Raw genomic sequence first — 23,691 nt, 5'->3', positions numbered from 1 at the left:
TATATTTTTGTAACATAGGCATGTCCGTGAGTGTGGCAGTTGATCTTCCTCAGAGAACGCATCCCCATTTCACTTAGAGATGTGGTGTCATTTTGCACTTCAAAGCACTCTTTCACTTGGCATAAGGGAAACTATGTCAGGCGAGGGTCAATTCAGGTCCCCTTGTGGCACAGTGCCACACCTAGGATAATAATTCTAGTAACAAAAACTTTTTATAGGGCGCTAAGAAAGCCCTTCTGCCATTGCCAGGCACTTTAAATCACGAGAAGTGGCATTATCCACTGTACGAGTCAATTGACAGATCTCAGAAGGTTAGAAGGGTGAGTCTGCCTTGCCATGAATCAAACAAAAAAAAAACCAGAACACGGCTTCCGCCATCGATGCATGTTCATCACACTGGGCCATCAGCAGGAGCGTCACACATTTCTTGCACAAGCACTGCTCTTTCAGAGACCATGGGCCTCATTTATGAAAAGTGACGCATCGCTGCGTGAAAACAGCGATGCGTCACTTTTCATTGCGCCCTCCTTGCGACATGTTGGATGCGTCATATTTATAATATGACGCATCATGTCACAAGGAGTTACAGATACGTCAGTATTTCTGACGTATCTGTATGGCGCAAAAGTGACGCATTGCTGGAGTGTGTCTCAAAAGTGACACAACTCCAGCAATGTGTCCTTTCACATGGGGCAAGCCCCATGTGAAAGGCCAGCGTCAGTCTTACGCCTGCTGTGAGGCAGGCGTAAGAAATTGACGCATTTGTGTCCTAGAAGTGGCGCTGTGAAATCTCAAAGATTTCACTGCGTCACTTCTACGACCCTTTCTTGCATCAATACGCCCCCCCTTGCATACATTATACCTGGCGCTGGTATAATGTGGCGTAGGGGTTTACAAAGTGAAGCATCTACTTAGATGCGTCTCTTTGTAAATATGGCGCATCAAGGTGCATTTTTTACGCCACTGGTGCGTCACAAAAAGTGACGCACCGGCGGCGTAAAAGTGACGCACAGCCTCATAAATGAGGCCCCATGTCTTTGGCTTGTACTCTGTTAGAGCCCTCTTCAGTGTAGGGTTTCAGTACACTCATTAGTGTGACCATCTGCATTATGTGGCATTACGCTTTGGAACTGGCTCATCCACCAGTTTTGCACCAGGCACCTAAAAATTGTGCACATATCAACATTGTGCATTATGCAATGACAACTTAGCTGCAATATATTTTTCAAATTAACTCAGTCACAATGGCAAACTGTAATGTCAATATCATATAAAGGAACACACAAATGTGTTTGCTTTTAGTTGTACTTACGAGCACCCTCGGTTTTAATTTTCGACGATGGAATGCTAGGTTCTCCTATGCCAAGCGTGTTTGTGGCTATCACTCGGAACTCATACTCCATCCATGGGATGAGGTTTATCACCTTCGCCCGCTCCAAATGTCCTTCTATGTTCTTTGGGTCTACAGAAAACGACACATCAAATGTATTATGAAAAATGCTGCTATTTCCTTGCAGATGTCTTAAGATGTGATTGTGTGGCTTTATGTGCTGATCATCAATGCAGAACTAAGGTACAAAGGGAGCTAGTAGGGCTTCTGTGAGTGTGGAGAGCTACAGACATCAAAAAATGGGAACAAATATCACACATTCAGTTCTCAGAGAGGCTGTCAGACATACTCCAAACAAGTGTCAGACATTGATGGGAGGAGAGACGAAGAGATTTAAAGTGAACAAAGTGATGCAAGACGTATTTTATGAAAGTCGGTAGAGTGGGGGTGGCTATTAGATGTGCTGTAGTGGAATATCAGTGGTAAGTGAAAAATATATGAATCTTAAAGTGGGATTGGAATGTTGATGGATGTTAAGGAAATGTGGGGCTTGTGACTGAAAAAGATAGCACGAGAACTGAGCTAGACTAATGGACATGCACAGTGTTCTAAGGTACACTGTGAGTAAGCCTGATTGATGTCTTTAAGGTGGATGGTGGTGGATAGAGGAACGGCAACAAGGAGCTGGAAGAGTGGTGATCATGACTTCTACGCAGTAGGCAGAGTAGTTTAGGAGGCCAATGAACACGTCTGATTAATGTAGGCTGTTGCATCAGCCTACATTAATATGCACAAAGTATTAAGCGGGTCTTAGCAAAATTGAAGGTGAGATAAGGATGTACTTTGTAGCTCTCTATTGAGTCATATCTGGCATATATGGTGTTCAAAGTGATAAAATTGAAACATCTTTTGCTTTCATAATGAACACCAAGGTTGTCTAAATCATAATACGAAACTAATAAATGTGAGTGTGGTTTTAGATAAGTGAGCACATGGAAAAAGATAATCCGTTTTGTGGTTGATGAGGATTCATTGGTAAATAGTTGTCTAGGAAACATCTGGTCAACGTGGTCGTTTTCTCAACTTTCTTTCAGATGAGGATCTCGAGAAAGATCCTCCTTTTTCTTCATCAGCACTTACAAACCTTGGTGGTCAGTGCGGGAGTCTTCTCCAGGCTTGACAAAGCCAATGCCAGCTGCCTGAAATTCCTGGAGAGGGTTGTACGACATTAAGAAAGCATTCTTTTACCACAATTATTTTTTTTTGATGAACAAATTTTTCTTGATTTTAATGATTTGACAAAAGACACCAGCCAGTCATCACGACACCATGAAAGTCCAGCAGTTCATACAAGGTTATGTGCGACCCAGTTTACAGACACGAATAAATGCAAAGCAACATGGATTTGGACATTCCACTTGAGACTAAACCATACTCCCCAACTACTTCCCCCAGACCCTGCCATATTTCTTGGGACACCCATGTGCCTGATTTTTTCTTGCGTGGCACACTAGTCCACCAGCGTCCAACACTCGGGGTTGGGACATTTCCAGGAGGCCGCTATATCCCTTTTGGCTACCATCATTGCTGTGATGAAAGACAACTTCTCGTTCCTAGACCCATCCAGCCCATCAGTAATACTCAGGATCGTGTGCTTTGTATTATGGGGAACCTCCCACCCCAATATCTCGGTGAGTTCCTCCTCAATATCCCCCCAGAACTGTGTCAAGTGAGGGCATGCCCACACCATGTGGAGAAAATCAGCTGGATCGTGACCACACATAGTACAAGAGGAGGTCGGGATAAATCCCTCTTGGTGAAGGTGCACCGGGGTGAGGTAGGCTGCATGTAAATTGTAGAGCTGTACCAAACGTAGCCTGGCGGAGGCGGTAACCGTCCTAGGGGCCATAAGGGCATTGCGCTAATCCTCCTCCTCCAGGGTACCAACCTTTCGCCCCATTGAGTTTGCAATTGTTCCAGGGAAGTAGGGGTATTACTGATCAGTGTGCGGTAGATGCGGGAGATGCCACCCTTCCCCAGGGCCCCCAACAATATCTGTGCCTCAGGCGGGATATGGTCAGGAAGCTGTGTACCTGTTGTAAGGTGCGTATGGAGAGCATGTCCCAAATGCATGTACCTGTAGAACTTGAAGGAATGCATGTGATCCCTCACCCATACATCACCTAATTGTGAGATTCCTATAAGGTCCCATGCCCGGAAACCCCGCAGCCCATTAACCTCTTTAATCCAGGTCGCCTGCGACAGGGGTGTACACTGGGTTAGTGTGTGTGTCCACTTGGTGTGTCACAGTGCGGCCCGCCACGCCAGTTACGCGGAGCGCGTTACCTCTGGTAAGTGGGAAGAGATAGGAGCCCCATACAGCATAGACTGAACCTTAATTTGGCCCAATTCCCCCAGCTCAAGCCTTTAAGCAGGGTCAGACCATCCCCGTTGAACCAGACATGTATAGAGAGTAGGCGCGTGGCAAGGTAGTACAGATATAGGTGAGTCATCACCAGGCCCCCGTCAAACGAGGGGATCCTACAGACATTCAGAGCCAGTCAGGCCCTACCTTTCCTCCAAAAGAACTTATTGGCCATGCTATCCAATTCGCAAACCTAGGTCCTGGGGAAGCATAGGGGGGATATTTTGAAGACCGTAGAGGAACCGGGGAGAACCATCATTTTAAAGAGGGCGACCCTCCTCATGGGGTTCAGGGGCAGTGTTTGCCACTTCTGGAGGTCCGCCTTAGCCTGTCTCATTATGGGGAACCTCCCACCCCAATATCAAGGTGAGTTCCTCCTCAATATCCCCCCAGAACCGCGTCAAGTGAGGGCATGCCCACACCATGTGGAGAAAATCAGCTTGATCGTGACAACACATAATACAAACGGAGGTCGGGTAAATCCCTCTCGGTGAAGGCGCACCGGGGGGAGGTAAGCTGCATGTAAATAGTATAGCTGTACCAAACGTGGCCTGGTGGAGGTTGTGACCGTCCTAGGGGCCATAAGGGCGTCGCACCAATCCTCCTCCTTCAGGGTACCACCCATTCCTCCCATTGAGCTCACAATCGATCCAGGGAAGTAGGGGTATTATTGATCAGTGTGCAGTAGATGCGGGAGATGCCACCCTTCCCCAGGTCCCCCAACAAAATCTGTGCCTCAGGCGGGCTATGGTCAGGAACCTGTGTACCTGCTGTGAGGTGCGTATGGAGAGCATGTCGCAATTGCATGTACCTGTAGAACTGCTGCTGATGCAGGGAGTATCTACTTTGAAGGTCTTTGAAGGAACGCATGTGATCCCCCACCCATACATCACCTATTTTTGAGATTCATATAAGGTACCATGCCCGGAAACCCCACATCCCATTAACCTCTTTGATCCAGGTCCCCTGCGACAGGGGTACACACTGGGTCAGTGTGTGTGTCCACTTGGTGTATCGCAGTGCGGCCCACCAGGCCAGTAAAGTGGAGCGCGTTACCTCTGGTAAGTGGGACGGGATAGGAGCCCCATACAGCATAGACTGAACCTTGGTTAGGCCCAATTCCCCCAGCTCAAGCCTGTAAGCAGGGTAAGACCATCCCCCATTGAACCAGTCATGAATAGAGAGTAGGCGCGTGGCAAGTTAGTACAGATAGAGGTGAGTCATCCCCAGGCCCCCGTCAAATGAGGGTATCCTACAGACATTCAGCGCCAGTCAGGCCTTACCTTTCCCCCAAAGGAACTTATTGGCCATTTGCGAAACTAGGTCCTTGGGAAGCATAGGGGGTATTTTGAAGAACATAGAGAAACCAGGGGAGAACCACCATTTTAAAGAGGGCGACCCTCGCCTTAGGGTTCAGGGGCAGTGTTTGACACTTCTGGAGGTCCGCCTTAGCCCGTCTCATCAGGGGAGTGACGTTGAGGGCTCAGCTAAGCTCAGGGAGTAGAGTCATCCATACCCCTAGGTATTTGAATGATTGACTGTGAAGTGGTATGGTGGACTGCCAACCAAAGCAGGTGGAGGGGAACTAGGACTGATTTGTCAGGGTTCAGAGGAAGGCCAGAAGCCCATTCGAAGGAATGCAGGATGCGGAGATAATGGGGGCCTGACCGGGCGGGATCTGCTAAATAGATGAGAACATCATCAGCATAAAGGGCAATTTTGTCAGTTCCGGTGTTGGGCCAATTCCATCCCTGCACGCGATTGCACAATCATATCAAGAATGTCAAGGGCTCAATCACCAGAGCAAAGAGCAGGAGGGAAAGAGGGAAACCCAGCCTCGTTCCCCTGCAGACCGAGAAGGGCTCCAACAGAACCCCATTCACCAGGACACAAGCCCGTGGATGGGCGTAAAGAACTCTGACCATCTCGTTGACGACGTCCTCCAAAAATCCCCAGTCCACCGAATCAAAAGCCTTCTCAAAGTCTACAAGAAGAATCACTACCACACATTTTTTACAATGTATGCCTTTACCTTGCACGCCTTTACAAAGCAGGTAAGCATAAATAAGGTAAGTGATATAACTATAAATTCATTTTATATATATATATATATATATATATATATATATATATATATATATATATATATATATATATATATATGAAGTCCTGTATCGCTCGATGCTGCCAGCATCCCAATTCCACTGCTCCAACTGGAAAAACGAACAAGCCAGACCCAGATCTTGTGCAAAGATAAGTGTTTTATTCCATTAAAAAATAACACCCAAGCAGTCCTGCATGACGCGTTTCGCCTCTAGCCAGAGGCTTGATCACATGATACGTTACTGAATCTCGAAGAGGGTACTTAAGGCATTTCTGAACCACAGAAGGGCGGATCTTTGTAAAAGTAATCCGCCCACCTTAACTCATTGTTGTCTCTCATTCTATACATGATCAAACAGTGGTGTTTAATTCATTATTTACCAAAATAAATGGCGCAGTGCCATAATTTTCACATTTCAAGTTCAGATAAGACTCATATAGGATACATTGAATGTTCTATAGATAGATAGAGTGTAAAATAATGCACAAATATATGAAATTACCATATGTGAGGAAATATATATATATATACAGTCTCATAAATAATTAAAATTCATGATATATACATACTATTTACAATAAAAGACATAGTGTCTTAATTACTGATCCTCTATGTAATTCATATTTACAAAAATACAGAATTGTGCAAATTCAAGCAGGTAAAGTGCAAAATATCGTTCACTTTTTTAACCTGTGTACTTCTTAAGTACCGTCTCTATTCTGGAAGTCATATACACGAAATGTCAATATAACATATAAACAAAACCACTGCTAAATTTTAAAGAATGAGTACAGAATAATCTTGTAGCCAAGTTTCACAGAAACTATTGATTCGTTTGTGCCTCAGTACCAAAATTCATTGTGACCCCACGAAAACGAAAGACCAAAGTGCATATGTAAAGTAAATGTGAAAATAATAATATAATCAATTTCTCTTTCTTTTTTTTATTTTTTATATTTAATATATTTGAAAATGATATCATAATCATTTTCACTTTCATGGAGTGGGAGGTGAGTAGATCTTAGTTCATTTATATAAGATTTTATTTCTTATTTACGGCAGCATATACGCACCACATCTAAGATGTTAACTGGTTGCTATTCCCACATGTGCAGACACTTTTATTATTTGTCAAATCTGAAGCCACATTTTCTTGGATTTGTGATCTCTGAGATGTTACAGTGGTGATCCTAGAGCTGTTGTGAAGTCTCTTAACAGGTGCTTATAAACAAGTGTATAAATCTTCACTTGCGTTCAGGCCCCTAGGGGCCTTACTGTCAAGTTCGATAATATACCTCGTTATATATATATATTGCAGCTACCTCGACTTGCACCTACTTCGCGCACTCAAGGGACGGGTGCTTCCGTGGGCGGTGCCTCCCGCTTTTTATCAAAGCTCTGACTTGCCTCGTATTTTACAGGAAAAAAAAGCACTCTCAGGAGCGGGTTCAAAGTTTATTTTTAGAACCCACAGCAATCAGACGCGTTTCAGCGTTTGCCTTCTTCGATGGTAGAAGTGCGCGTCTGAGGCAGCCATTTTTATTACATCATTCCAATACCAACAATGTGTAACATAGAGAGAGGACTCACATTCGAAAGCATGGGCGCCATCTTAACCTGGGATTTCTTGCATTACAATTCATATATATATATATGTGTATACCGGCCGGTGATTCCCTGCTACGACTCATAAAGCAGGAAATCAACGGTTCAACATCAAAGACATTTATAAAAATATAAATATATATTATGTCGCAAACTATATAAGTAACAGCCATTGGACCCAGAACATAGTCACCTGGCATTGTTACCTAGACGATCTCTTCGTTATTTGGAGGGGATCTATGGAAACAGCTATGGAATGTATTGACAGACTGAACCACAATTTGGTAAATTTGAAATTTACTGCAGATATTAGCCCTTATCAGTGCATTTCCTCGATTTGGAGGTGTGCATAATAGAGGGCAACATTCATACCAAACTTTTCCGAAAACCCACCGCGGGCAATTCGATATTGCATGCGTGGAGCGGTCACCCTCCCAGACTGATAAGAAGTATCCCCTTTTGGGAACTTCTGTGTATTAAAAGAAATGATACCAGAGAAGTGGATTTTCAAACACATGCGGGTGAATGCATGGACAGATTCAGGGCACGAGGCTATGATGAACATATCTTAAAAGATGCCTTCAGAAGGGTCAATGGCATCCCGAGAGATCAGTTATTCAAAGAAAAAACTAAGAAACCTGAGGGAGGGCAATTCTGAATGATTACAACGCTCTCTGTGGAGGCAGGGGACCTAAGACAGATCTTTAAGAGAAACTGGAACCTTTTAAAGTTGGATCCAGTATTAGGAATGGATATTCCATCCCAACCATTACTTACCTTTAGAAAATCAAGATCATTAAAAGATACACTCACGAATAGTTATCAGGGTGTAAAGCCGCCTAACCAGTTGGCCAACAGGTTGCAGGGATTCTTTCCCTGCGGTAAATACAAGGCGTGCTCAAGACGTAAGAAGGTTTCTTCATACAAGGTGCCAGGAGTGGATAAACCCAGGAAGATCAAAATGTTTTTAACATGCAGTACACCTTATACAGTATATTGTTTGATTTGTCCTTGTGGACTCCAATATATTGGGAGTAATATCCACGAGACAAAAAAAAAAGTCCTTGAACACACTAGGGCTATAAAGAACTGTGATCTGACATATCCAGTAGCCCGTCATTTCCAACAAGAGCATAAGAGTGACAGGAACCTGCTTAGATTCTTTGTATTACACCATGTCCCAGTACATCAAAGGGGAGGAGACATATTGATGATGCTGCGGAGACTAGAGTCCCGTTACATTATCGATTTACATGCATGAACATGTTATACAAAGCTAGAATTTTTTTTACCTCACATTTACCAACACCGTGATGCACATATACAGTAAACAATCAAATATTATGTACAAAACTAATAATTACATAAATTAAAAACCCTCATTGTGTTCCAAACACTACGTAAGTCAGCGCGTTCACTGTTACCACCAAATTTGGTGATATCGCTAGCTTGCAAACCTCTAGTGTGTGTTTATCAGCCATCGGGGTGGTTAGCTGAAATTGGATAAAACATATTCCTCCTTGTATGTAGCTGTAATTGCAGGATGTGTTGCTGTAATAAGACCCTGAAGCTCGTATAATGTTGACGAGATAGATTATCATTCCTGATACAACAAAGCTGCATGCGCCAATCAAAATATGCTCGATTCATGTAAGAGCTATGGCTCGTTATCATGTGTCTAACCATGATGGCTTACATGTTTACCTCTGCCCAAGTCGCTTGCAACTCTGATTACATGCCTGTTTATTTGGGTCACTCATACTAAATTATCCCCCTTAATCCTACCCAAGTGGGTTTAGCTATCACCTACTCCTATTGCTGCGGTGTGCCAATGCTAGTGATAGTTGTTTTGATGTGAACTCCAGTGAATTGTGCTGTCGTTGACTACTAGTGTTTTGAATGACTATGTGTTAAAACGTGTTGTTTGAACATCATATTGTATTGTGTGCAATGTGCCAAATGAAATATTAATTATTAACTAATAAAGAGTTTCAGATGTTTACGGAGTAGTTAAAGAATAACAGGACAAGCAGCTGAGGACTAGAGGTGCACATTAAGAGCCTTGTCCGCGTTCAACCCGTTGGGAAGTTTCGAGTCTAACAGAATTATATATCTAGACTCCATTCATCTCAATGCCAGTTGTCAATTCCCACCCCTGATGTTCTTGGGTATGCTGTCAATAATAAAATAAGTTAAGTCCTGTAAGTTTCCTGCGTGATGTGCGTTTATGTGTCTTGCCACAGGGTATGCCTGGTTGTCATTTGTGATCGCCCTGAGGTGCTGCAGTATTCTCACGTGTGCCTGATGAATAGTGCTGCCCACATACCTCTTACCACATTTGCATTCTAGTACGTAGACTGCAAATTCTGTCTTGCATGTGAAACTCCCTCTGATAGTGTGAGGTGTTTGTCTAATAGGTAGCCTGAGTTGATGTTGATCCCATGTTTGCAGGCCTTGTATTTAGCACACTTTCTGAATCCCTTTTGGGCTTGAATCCACGTGGTTCCCTTGGTGTTTGTAGGGGCATTGAACACTAGCTGATTCCTCATTGATTTAGCCTTCTTAAAAGTGAATGAAGGTGATTTGTCACAGAAGAGACCTAAACTCAGGTCATTGCGTATATATATCTCCACATAACACCATTTTTCCTCTGGATGCTTCCAACAAACGGATTCGGACCACTTTGATCGGTGCAATTAATCTTCATTAGTGCAACGCATTCCAGCACTCACAGGAGCCTTGATCACATGACATTTGTTCTGCGTTATCATTGGTAAATTAAAGTGACTGGTGCAGGTGTGGTTGACACCATGTGTGCAAAATACGCAATAGAAATAGAAAAGATTGCAATTGTAGTTTCGGTAATGGAACACATTCTTTCGTAAAATTACCTTGCAAATCATTATTGATACCTATTCAATTTACATTTATGTTCTTGTTGTGATATTTGGTAAAATACAATTATCATACATGATTGCAAAACCTCAACTTTTTATCTGTCGGTTAACATTTATGCATGTCCAGTCTACCGATCTCATTTCCCATGTTTTATGCCTTGCGTATATTTAAATTGCAAAAATGTGCTACAGTGATAAAGTGCATATGTGAATATCACCTATTACCCAAAGTGCTTTGTATTGTGGCATTTGACACAGATATCTTTTACAATACAGTGGATTCAATCACAATTACTTTTGATCAGATTGAGACTGTGGACTGTCCCCCTGCGTTTCCCTGGTCCTGGAGCCCCAGTATCCTACACAGAAATGAAATACCATTGCATGTATTTCCTATATTCTACTGGCTCATGCTACTGATTAGCTATGTCTGCGCCTGGGATGGGATACAATAGTTTTCATTCTGTCTGAATGCTTATACCGGTTGCAACACCAAATTGAGAATTTGATTCCCTAACTTACATGGTTAGGCGGGTTTATAGATGCATATATACAGTTTGTATATGCAAACTAATGTGCAAAAATATGTGCAAACTTTCTGCATGTAATCTGCACAAAATTGCCCTTATTGTCTCCAATAGATTACTGACAAATATCAATGTATACATATGTTAAATATTATTGATATAAATATCTAAAATCGTAGTAAAATACTAGATTTAAAACACAATTATATAAAGATAAAATGTCAATAGATATTGAATAAAACTTTGCTAAAAAAACATGAAAATGGTCATTTGACATGAAATACCAGTATTTGTATATTACTTCAAGTAATAGAGACATGTAAAAAGGTCCTCAGTTACCTTCAGACCAGCTGGTTGTTTGGTATTCAGCTCTAAAATATAAATTGTTTCCAATTGATGCGATCTTTGTTCCCTATTCCCGCCACTTCTGCTAGGGGGAACAGAGTCTATCAAGTAATATGTTAGGTCTTGACTTTTTGATTTGTGTTGGCTTTTAAAATGGCGCGCCACAGGGAAGGTATTGTCTTGATTATTAATCGCCTGTATGTGTTATAAAATTCTTTTATGCGCCTGTAATTTGGTACTACCTACATACTGTAGGTTACATGGGCAGATTAAAACGTATACTGCATATTCAGTCTTACATGTCAGAAGTTTCGTTATTTTTATACTTCTGGTTCTGAATGGGATTGTGTACGATATCCTGTTTTCCCCCTGTTGGCATGCCTACAGGTTTTACACTTAAAGAAACCTTTATGCGTCTGCAACCAGTTGGTAGTCTCAATGACCTCAGGACTTGTTTTACCCAACTCATCCAGCATTGATAGACCTCGACTGTATGTAATGGAGGGTCTGGTCGGTAAACTCTGCCCAATGACAGGATCACTTAGCACCAAGGGCCAATTGCGTGCAATGATCAATTGGCGCTGTTTGTGTTGTTGACTGTATTGTATGATAATTCTAAATTCTTTCATAGTCCCCAACTTGCTGCTTCCCGGCTGTTGGACAGATTTGTCAAGACTAGAGTGTTTGGCTGCCAGTAGCTCATATCTCTCACGGTGCATGGATTTTAAAATGATGTTGTGTATAACCTTTGTGGAGTATCCTCTATCTAGGAACCTCACCCTACTGGCTACCTGGGCTTCCCTTAAGTCATTATCGTTACTGTTGCTACGCCGCAAACGTAGCATTTCCCCATAGGGGAAACTGTTTATTGGATGCCTTGCATGGGAACTACCTGCATGTAACGTGGAATTTCCCGCTGTTTCCTTGCGGTATAGCTTGGTTAAAATATTAATGTTGACTATTACTTACTATTGCTGCACTGATGTTAGCTGTGAAATGTAGATTTAACTCATTGGTGTTTATAGCTTTCACGAAATCATTAGCTTCATTGACATTACCATCCCATATCACAAATAGGTCATCGATAAATCATAACCAAATTTTGACCTTCTGTGTCATGACCTGCCTGTGATGGGTCATGAGGACCAGCTCCTCCCATCAGCCCATACGCATACATGCATAGCTGGGAGAGAAGCTGGCCCCCATCACCACACCTCTGGCCTGTTTATACAACAAGTTATTGAACTTAAGTATATTGTTCATCAAGCAGAATTCCACCATCTCAGTTAACATCTTGTTCTGATTTTCTGTTTTTACCACTTTCGTCTCCAGATAAAATCTTACTGCTTTCAAGCCATCTAAATCTCTGATGCTGGTGTAAAGCGAGCTCACATCCAGTGCTATGAACAGATATTCTTGTTTCCAATTAAAATCCTTAAGTTTCCTTAAAAAGTCACTGGTGTTGCACACATACAATGGCAAAGCTTTGACTAAATCTTGGACAAAGAAATCCACATATTGTGATGTGTGCTCAAGTAGACTGTTCCTCGCTGATATTATTGGTCTGCATGGCGGCTTCTGTGGATCTTTAGCAATTTTAGGAATGAAATATATTGTGGGTACTACTGGGTGATCATTTTTCAAGAATGTGTAATCCTGAGCAGTTATCAAGTTGTTATTTTTCCATGTCATTAATTTGGTATAAAAAGTTGCATACATTATTTTCAATTCAGCAATACTACTTTTGGTGTAACACGTGCTGCCCTTTAGTTGTATGTAAGCCTCCTTGGTGTAATCATCTTTGGACATGAGGACAATATTGCCACCCTTGTCCGAATTGCGGATAACAATATTGTTGTTATCTTTTAGTCTTTTCATGAGTTTTTCATATTCGTGATTTTGTTTGTTATATTGCAATTGGTCGTTTCTAGTTGTTGTGTTGAGTTGTTTCATCTGTTCCACTACACGTTCATGAAAGATATCTAAGGAATCACGCGTCAAGATAGGATTGAATGTAGACTTCGCTTCAAAGAGTGCTCCTTGGCCAAGGTTCAATTTTTCTCTTTTGTTGAGTTGTCTGGATTGATTTATTACAGTCATAAGTTCATTGGACTCATCATTTGCATCATTAGAGACTGTTTCCTTATTTTCCCATAGTTTCTGCATTTCTTTAAAGAAAGAGGCATCTGACTGTACAGGGTTAGTTCTCACATTAGTTATTGTTATTTCCATTTCGGTGTCTTTTGCCTGATTCTCATCTCTCTTGTTTACAGAATGGAACTTTTTGAGTTTCATCTTTTTTCCGCTTTTGAAAACGTCCAATCTGGTTTTGGAATAATTGAAATTTCTCACGTGGCAGTACGAGAGGCCCAAGCTCATAATTCTATTGTCTGTATCACTGAGTGTTATGTTTGATAGGTTAATGATTGTTCTATTGTTGCTCATGGCTTCCATTATTTGCCTCTCCTCCAACCTCCCTGTTTCCTTTGACTGTGTCCTATTTCTGTTGGCCTTCCTTCTTTGTCTGCGTTTGTGGTTTTTGCTTGTCCTTAATTTTTTTTTGTGCTCTCGGACAGAGGGTTTGCCTCCTGTTGTTGCATAAAAAACCCAAATCCTCATCCAAACTATGTTTTTGTCTTGGCTGGCTCTTCTGTGTATCAAGTTCTGATTCACTCTCAGGGGCAGAACTAAGAACTGTTTGTGAGGTGCTTGAGGCAGAATCTCCAGTCCTTGCTATACCTGCCCTTAGTTCTGTTGTTTTGCTGCTCTTCATCAAACTCATATATACATATATACATTTTTACATTATTTTGGGGAGAAACCCCCACACTCTAAAAAATCTATGCATTTTTTAAAAATTGAATTACATTTATTTTTTATTAAATACCCTTACCACGTTCTTACTCTACCCACCCCCAAACCTTATGCCCCACCAACCCCTAAACCCTGAAAAATACCTTTTCCACCCTATGCTCCGACCCAACCCTAAACTCCAAAATACCCTTACAACCCTATACCCCTACCCACCCCTAAACCCTAAAATAAACTTACAAACCAATACCTTTACCCATCCCTAAACCCTAAAAATACCCTTATCTCACAAAACCCTTACCCACCCCTAAACCATTAAACCCCCCTACAACCTAATACCCTTACCCACCCTAAAACCCTGAAAAAACCTTTACCACTGTATGCCCCTACCCACCCCAAAACCCTAAAATACGCTTATCACCCACTAACTTACTCCCTCTAAATGCTAAAGACACCCTTACAACTCTATACCTTTACCCAACCCATAACCCTAAAAATACCTTTACCACCCGATGCCACTACCAACCTCTAAACCCTAAAAAATCCCTTACCACCCTATACCCCCACTCACCTCTAAACCCAGAAATGTGCCTTACCACCACATACCTTACCAACCCCTAAACCCTAAACACACTCTTGCAACCCAATTCTATTACCCACCCCTAAACCCTTAAACAGCCCTTATCATCCTATACCCGTACCCACAGGGGCATTGTAGCTAGGATGAGATTTCACATGCACACAAGTGGCCCCCCCTTTAAATTTAATTTGTGGCCCCGGTGAGGTGGTGGAACAGATCTACACCATGCACTTTCTGCACCAAGAGCTACCTTGCTACTTTTCTGCAAAATGTGGTGTAATTCCGTCCAGCAGTTCAGGCTATAGTCATATCTAAAGTTTCTATAGGAATTAACGTGGGAATCACACTTTTTTTTTACCCTTCCATTTTCTTGGGCCCCACTTGACGGATCACTCTGAAACATTCACATGCACATAGAATCAGCGATGCACTCTTTTGGGAAAATTTCATGAAGATTCATCAAATGGTGCCAAAGGCAAGTCAAAAACACTTATCCTATGGAAAGTATGTCCTACTTACAACTATCTACAGGCAACCACCAGTAGGTGATATATATATATAGTGTGGGTGTAATATAATATATATAATATATACACAAACACACATACACACGTGTGGTAAAAAGATGCGTGTTAAAACTTTGCGATGTAAAGGCTGCGTGGTAAAGGCACTGTGTGATTAAAACATTGATTTCAATGAATTTTCCCCAAGAGAGTTAGAGAGTATTGTGCTTCAATAAATTGTAAATTGATACTTGTATAGCGCACCACTTACCCGCAAGGGTCTCAAGGCGCTTGTACGAACACCACTGTGAAACCCATCCTGGCTTTCCCTGTGAGGCATCCATTCCTGGGCACCCCAAGGAGGAGGCCAGGCATCCTTAGCGTTGTGGGGGCCATTGTGGAGATTAAGCAAGCTATTGCCCAGATTTGCAGAGTTGGACTCCATGATTGGAATAGGCACCGAGGCGATAATTATCAGGTCTGTGGCGGGGAATTGAACCCGGGCTAGACCTCTGCATCCGGGTCTGCCGCTCTAATCATTGAGCCACACTTCTCCACTTGGCATTATCAAACCAAAAGAATACTTATATTGTCTTTTACGAAAAACTCATGATCCATGTTCTTAAGGCACATGTTCCTTAGGCTTCGACTAACTCCTGGAGGTTAGACACGGACGGCAATCATATAAACTGGTGTCAGGCAATGCACTCTCTGTGGCAGTTGGAAGGAACATCTATCCAACATTGTGTGCCTGTGCTTCCATCTTCTAACTAGAAAATGCTTGTTGCTAAACCCTTACTTTTATTTTGCCAGGAAATGCACTCCTAATAAATGGTTAATGCATGTCTGAACAACCCATGCCCCTAACTGGCGAGAGTTGTGAAATAGTCCACGCAATTATTTAAGGCACGCACGGTTTCAATTGCCCAATGGCTAAAAATTATAAATGTGTGATACGTTTTTATTTGTCTCAATTAAAGCCTAATCAGTCTAAATAACATCAAATGAATTATTACATTTTAGCAAATCATATTTTAAGTGAGGAATTAGCTACATTTTTAGACCCTGTATGGAAATGTACGCCTGTATCCAAACTTTTGGAATGGCGAATTTGTAATGGTTTTAGTAAATCATACAATACACAACATTTTCTATTCTATTCTCCAAGACAGTACTATGCAGCAGTTTCAGACGGTTCAAAACATGGCAATGGGATTTCTTTTCAACTTTGACCGCAAATCTAAAAGCTTGTGTTCACTTAATTAGTTCTCTTTTGTGCGGTAAATTAAATATAAAACTGTGGGTCTGGCTCAATGAGCTTATAGTTTCATTCTGGATGACTACAAGCCTTTCTCCTGAAACTTTACAGCTATCCAATCTTGCTTGCTTCTGATTTTACTTTACTATATTCTGACTCCATGGGAGGTGAGCCTTCTCTGTCTGTGAATGCAACTGGCTTGTCATGTAAATTTTACCAAGGCTTTGAAATGCCATTTATTGTGTTAATGGGTGCAATTTGTGACTCTCTTTTTCTTAATTTCCATTGTTGGCCTAGGTCCTAGGGCATGTGTTGTGTTTACAAATACCCTTGCTCAATCACTCATTCAGGATTAAGTCACATGTGACAAGACAGTAATGAATGACCAAAAAGGCCATTTGTCACAAACACCTTAATAGCCTGATTGCGAGAGGGGTGGAAGAAAAAGATCTAAGTGTTTTCAATAAGGCTCTGGTGGCAGAAGCTGAACAGCAAGATGAAGGCATGATGAATGCTTGGAAAAGAGAACATGGACACAGTGTTGGGGACTTTTCTTACACTTAAGTGATCATTCAGCATCAAGGCAACTAAAACATTGTTTTGCAAGATACATTGTGGTCTATAAGCATGTAATGACAGTAATGATCAAGACGGACAACTTTATGAATAGTACATGTGATCAATAAAAGGTTTTAGTTAAAGTGTGAGATTTTTACCTCTGCTGCCTTCATAAAACCCCAGCTTCAGGGATTACTCAGATTGATGCTTTTGATTCAGGCAGATTAAGCCCAATCTAAGATGGCTTTATAGTCAGATTGCATGGAATCACTAAGCAAATGGCTTTTGTTATGGAATGAGAATATTACCTTTGAGGAAAAGCAAGTAGATGGTAGGCAGTTATAACAGGATGAACAAGAGGAACAGAAACAGATATGTGAAGGGGAAACAGATTTTAAACATTGTCAGTGCAGAGTATTTTATGAGTCAAAGAGTATTGGCAGTTGTGTGTGTTGCCAGGGCAAATGTAAGCTCGGAGGAGGGTGGGGTTGGCTAGATAAGCACAGGGGTAAGGGTGGAGAGGAGGGGTTTTCAAGGGGTGAATAGGTCAGGGAATTTTGCCTTTCATCAGAAGAGGTATGAAAATGTCTACTCAGTTAAAAAATGGTCGTGATGGTCCAGGTGTGTAAATAAGTCTATATAACTACATGGGTGTGGAGATGGTAACATTTATTGAAGGTGGTATCCATGGAATTTTTGCTTATAATAATTAGGATGTTGGGATATAGGTTATGAAACGTCGTAGAGATGTATCACAATTAGTAGGTGCAATCAAGTAAAGGAAAGAGGACCCTTGCTTACTATTTCTCTTTAAAGATACAGAATGAAGCTATGGGTGTTGGGGCACTGATGGTCATGTATGTGACAGAATACATTGTCAAAGAAAAGGTGTAGAGTAGTGAGTAGACACTACTTCAAAGTCAGAGTCATGAGTTTGAATATGCAGATTAAAAATGCCAAAGTAAGGAAGGGGAAATCAACTGGTGTCCAGTACTCTATTGAATTTCACAATGTCCACACAAACTGAACCGGGATGAAGCAGAAGAATACCACGTGCAAATAGTGTAGCCATCCTTACTGTCATATGGGAATCAATGTAATCTTATTTTAACAGGAAACTCCCATTCTCATAGGCAGACATCCATACACACACAATACCTATGCACAGCACTTTGTGTTTGAGCCATCCATACTGCAATAAAAAAAGTTTACTTTATAGCACTATACTACACCTTGTAGCTAAGTTTGCACCATTGTCAACACCGAAACAAAACTAAATAAATAACAAACAAAACAATGTAACACTGATGGGTTCTAAGAAGGATAAAACGATAATCAGATTTTTTAACCTATTTCAGAGGTACGTATTTCTGTCTGGTGCCATTTTTATGAGGATATTCCCATTGTTTCACGACAGACGTTTTAAGTTTTCCTATGAGTGGGTTGAATATAACATTGTAAACCATGAATTCAGGAAATGTACCTTTTTTGCAAAGGTGGAAGAAGTCTTCAGCCTTCGCCCAAAGCAAAACGAAAATTCAAAGAATGTATTCGGTGCATGGCTAAATTCGCACATTATATGATTTTCTGTAGATAGTTGTCCCGCCAAGGAAAACCAGGGATTCTTGCATCAAGGAACCATTAAGTACAGTGTGGTCGAAAGGTTTCCTGAGTCTTTAAATATATTATATGAAATTGTATTGCCTTTTATACTTATTAATGATTGCATATATAAGCTTTCACATTACATATTCCTGAGGTTGTGAGAGCCAAAGATCATCGCTCCTTTTGGAATTTGGTGACAACTGGAAGCAAGGAGGGGTCTGGCGCCATTGGTAGTAATATTGCAGCAAGTGATTGGGTGAAGCATGTTTCCACTCTTTACTCTGATAATGGGAAGAGGGTCCCCCCTATACCCAGTGCTGAAGCTTGGGGGGCTCTAGGAAGGAACTGTAACGACAGTAGAGAAAAGGACACAAGCTCTGTAGCTGGTCCTTTATATGCTACTGTGTTTTCTCACATGTCTGTGACATTCATCATCCCCTTTTGTATCGCCCCTGAGATTACAGCACCAGAAGTACTAAATGCTATAGGAGGGATTGTCCCAAATAAAGGCTCTATCAACTCCCTGGTGATTTGTTTCTGAGTGAACCAAGTATTTGAAGTGCTTATTTTTCAGTAAGCTTTCTGCTGTTATGAAAGGGGCTACAACTCCCTGAACCCGTGGGCTGAGACCAAAATTAGACCGATTCATAAAAAAAGCACTGCGATTCCCAACCTGCTTTATCGACAGTGCACAGAAACATTTCAGAAAAGTAATTCTATGTAGACAGCAGGAATTGATGGCCTCTAACAATATCCTAACCCCTTTGCAGACAGGATGTAGGGTGTCAGTTAGCACTTTGGACCAGGTGTTTTGACTCCAAATGCTGTATCGGAAAGTTATTAACCTGGAAAAAGGTTGATTATATGTTGTCTTTGTGGACCTGTGCTCGGCTTTTGATGTATTTCCAAGAAAAATCCTGTGGAAGGTCGTTTCCAAGATAGGGGTTCCAGCCTATCTGCTTGACATCTTGCTAAGGCTGCACACAGATAATTACCCACAAGTAAGATGTATTATCCTTCCCGGTCCACAGAGGGGTTAGCTGGGTTGTGTTCTGGCCCTCACACTAGTTTCATTGTTTATCAATGGTCTTGTTGATTATCTTGAGGGGTGAGATAATGATTAAGGCTCCCTGTTTTCCGTTTTTACAGACTTTTATAGATAAATACAGACAAATAACCATTCATTTTCTTGTCTGTATTTATTTTTAAATATGGATGAATATGGAAATTGGGTTGCTTTTTGAGTGATTCTAAATATTCTCCGCCATGACTGCCTGGCCAACAGCTGTGTGGATTTATATATATAAGGGGGTTAAACAAGAAAGGAATTTTTTCGACAGAGGAGAAATAATATAAGACTCTTAGGAGTGGAAGAAGGCAAAGAAGGGGGAGATACAAGAGCCTTCGTCGTAGAACTGTTGAAAGGTGCGTTCCCAGAGATGGGTGCATGGGATTGGGATAAGGAAGTGCAACGAGCGCATCGTTTCCCCCTCGTACAGAAAAAAGGTAATGCGGGTGCAAGATCGAGGGCAATTCTTGTCTATGTAGGAAACTATTTGCTAAGGGAGGAAGTGATAATGAAAGCTAAACCTACGAAGAAACGCACATATAAAGATATTACTTTCTTTGCCCGTCCAGACTTTTGTCATACAACAGTTGAGAGAAGATGGCGGATGCGGCAACTTATAGTACCATTCCAGAACTTAGGCTGCGAAGTCTACTTGTTGTTTCCCTCCCGCCTCAAAGTGGGCCTCAATGGGCAGTTCAGAATCTTCTTTTCTGAAATTGTCGCTCAAGAATACCTGACTTATCTTCGAGAAGAGAGAAGACATAGGGACCGAAATGGACAATTGGATCGCACAGAGAGTATAAAACAAGTAGCTTCTATTACAAAGAGATAACTGAGCCTCTCTTGTTCTTTTTTGAGTTAATGTGATTATATTCTCAAAATGTTGTAGCATGGGGGGTGGCTGGGGGAAACTCCCCTGGGAGGGCGCGGCTGTCACACATAGGTCAGGATTGACCTATTTGCCAGTAAGGGAAAGGGTGGGGAGGGAGGGGAAAGAGAAGGGGGTGCGGGGTGGGAAGCACAGGGGGAACAGGGCACGGCACGAAAAAAAATAGAGAGAGGGAGCTTAAAAAAAACATTTTCTAGTCAAAGGGAACAGGTGGGGTTGAGAAAAAGTAAAGGAAGCAATGCAATAAGCAACACTAAGCTAGCGATAATGAAATTTTGGATCACTAAATGGATAAGGTACAGAAGAGAGGGTAGGAGGGAAAGGAGACGTGAGAATGAGGATAATGGGGGTTAGAGTTGTAACTTGGAATGTTTGTGGGCTAAATGATCCCCAAAAAAGAGCGAAAATAGCATTAATGCTGAAACAAATGAATCTGGACTTTGCATACATTCAGGAAACTCATGTTATGACATCACAAGCTTATGTTCTGTCGCAGTTAGGATTTAAGGTGCTAGTTCACTCAAGTCAAGGGGTCAAAAAAAGAGGGGTAGCTATCCTAGCTAGGAATAATAATATTCTAATCAGAAAGAAAGCACAAGATAAATGGGGAAGATGGGCTATGGTTGAGTGTTTTTTCGATGGAGAGTGGATAACATTGGTAAATGTATATGGTTCAACAGAGGACGACCCTGATATTTTTCAATTTTTAGACGTTGAATTAGCAACATGGGCACCAAAAATTATAATGGGAGGCGACTTCAATATTAATGGAGCAGACGGATTAGGACTGGGTTCTTTTGGAAAGTATAGCGGCAGGAAAAAAACAAGTATTTCAGGCACTACATAGCCTGGTGTTAAACAATGCTCTCTCAGATGTATGGGGGAAAAAGATAATGGATAATAAAGGTTACACATACTATTCTGCTCCGCATCAAACATGTGCAAGATTAGATTATTTTTTTATTTCAAGTACTAGTATTTCTAATTCAAAGATTGAAAGGCTACCACGGATCCTAAGCGACCATAACCCTCTAGTACTTACTATAATAACAAAAACAAGTACTAGACAGCATACCAACTGGACCTTTGAAAGAGAGTTATTGAAAGATGGAAACTATATAGAACACATGAATAAATGGATCATTGATTGTTTTTCCTTTAATAGAGATACAGCAGAAATGGGAGTGGTTTGGGATACTTTTAAAGCTGGAATACGAGGGGAAACAAAGAGTTATAATTCTTATAAAAGGAAACAAATCCAGCTGAGGAACTCAGAATTAGCTCTGAAGGTTTTGATGGCAGAAGAAAATTTAGAAAATAGCGTGGTGTTGGGGCGGGGTATGGAAAAAGCTTGGGTAGAGTTAGTCAAAGCCAAAGGTGAGGCAGAGGGTGAAATTGCCAGTAAAGCAGCGAAAATTTATAACACTAAAAGAGAGAAGTGCTATGAGTTGAGCGAGTCAGTAGGTAGGATACTGGCTACTCGAACAAGGCAACAAGAAGCTGCAGGCATAGTGAGGGAAATCAGGGATACCTCGGGCACGGTTCACTCAGAGTCGAATAAAATAAGAGAAGTCTTTAGGATATTTTATGAGAAGCTATACGACGACGAACTACAGGGTCGTGATCCTCTAAAAGATAAGGAAGAAATAATGGAGTATTTTCGAGAGACCCCTATAGACCTAATAGAGGAAGAGGAAGCAGATGGGTTAGAGGTAGAGCTGCAGTTAGAAGAAATCAAGGAGGCAATATGGAACCTACCTTCTGGCAAAGCAGCAGGCCCTGATCAGATACCCATAGAATTTTACAAAGTATTTTGGGATTGTTTGAGAGAAGAAATAATAAAGGTGATGCAAGGGGCACAGTTGGGCATAACCTCGCCTAAATCATGGGGGGGTGCAGAGGTGGTTGTAATATTAAAAAAAGGTAAAAAACCAGAAGAACCAGGTTCGTATAGGCCTATAACTCTACTTAATGCAGACGTAAAAGTCTTCTCTAAAGCATTGGCATCAAGGCTGGCAAAAGTTATAGATAAAATTGTCAGTAGTTGCCAACACAGTTTTATACCAGGGAGAGGAACCACCCACCATATACGGAAAGCAATAACTTTATTTGATGTTTCGTCAGTCACAGGGGACCCGATTGCAGTGATGTTACTCGATGCAGAAAAAGCATTCGATTGGGTCTCCAGGAGCTACCTTTGGTATGCTCTAGCTAGAACAGGAATTAAACAAGGCTTTATTAAAGCTTTACAAACTCTCTACTTAGAACCAGTAGCGACTCTACGAGTGAATGGTGGAAACACAGGTCAATTCCATATAAAAAGAGGGACTAGACAGGGGTGCCCTTGTTCACCTTTATTGTTCGCTATATATATGGACCCACTTATACGCAGAATAGAGGCATCAGAGATGATAACTCCGGTAGCAACACTCATTGGGCAGTGTAAAATCTTAGCCTACGCAGATGACATTGCTGTTATCTCTCCAAATCCATCTGAAACTATAGAACATCTTGAACTTGAGGCGCTGAAATTTGGAAGAATATCGGGATATAAATTAAATACATCAAAAACACAGATAATAAAAAATGTATATACCCCATGTTTAGACAACCGAGTGGTACAAGAAGGTATATATCTAGGGGTTATCATAACGTCAGATCTGGATATCTTGGTGGAAAGGAATATTACCCCTTTAATCAAGAAAGTGGAGAAAGACCTGGATAGATGGGATAAATTACACCTGTCAATAGTGGGAAGGTCTAATATGGTAAAAATGATTATTCTCCCAAAATTTTTATATTTATTTAGGGCAATACCGCTATTTTTTGATAACAAAATATTTAAAAAACCTGAGAGTATGCTAAATAGATTCCTTTGGGCAAAAGGGAAAACGAGAAGGGCCCTTAGATATATGACAATGCCGAGAGAAAGGGGAGGCTGGGGAGTCCCAGATTTAAAATCTTATTATTGGGCGGCGGCTTTACAGAATATGACTGGTTTAATGGGAGGTGAACAGTGCCGTGGAGCAGAGGAGTGGAGTAAATTTGGATCAGTAGCAATCTATGGATTAACTTTGGGAATGGAAGCGAAGGATGTTCTCCTGAAATTTACAGAGGCTAGTTATTATAAGAGGACAAAGTTTAAGACAATAATAGCAGCATTTGAAATTTGGAAAAGTTTTGCT

General features: G+C 41.4%; 1 protein-coding gene across 4 annotated transcripts in view; it reads right to left on the bottom strand.

The window, feature by feature from the left end:
• CNTN1 (contactin 1) overlaps positions 1-23,691 on the bottom strand; it is a 1,059,655-nt gene that overhangs the window by 243,096 nt on the left and 792,868 nt on the right. For all 4 annotated transcript variants that reach the window (XM_086919467.1, XM_086919469.1, XM_086919468.1 and 1 more), the window contains one exon: positions 1,313-1,462. In XM_086919467.1, coding sequence (XP_086775593.1) covers positions 1,313-1,462 — 150 coding nt within the window. The remainder of the gene's footprint in view (positions 1-1,312; positions 1,463-23,691) is intronic.

The sequence above is a fragment of the Lissotriton vulgaris genome, chromosome 1_1 (assembly GCF_964263255.1).
Source record: "Lissotriton vulgaris chromosome 1_1, aLisVul1.2, whole genome shotgun sequence".
NCBI lineage: Eukaryota > Metazoa > Chordata > Amphibia > Caudata > Salamandridae > Lissotriton > Lissotriton vulgaris.
This window is presented reverse-complemented; position numbering and strand designations above follow the sequence as displayed.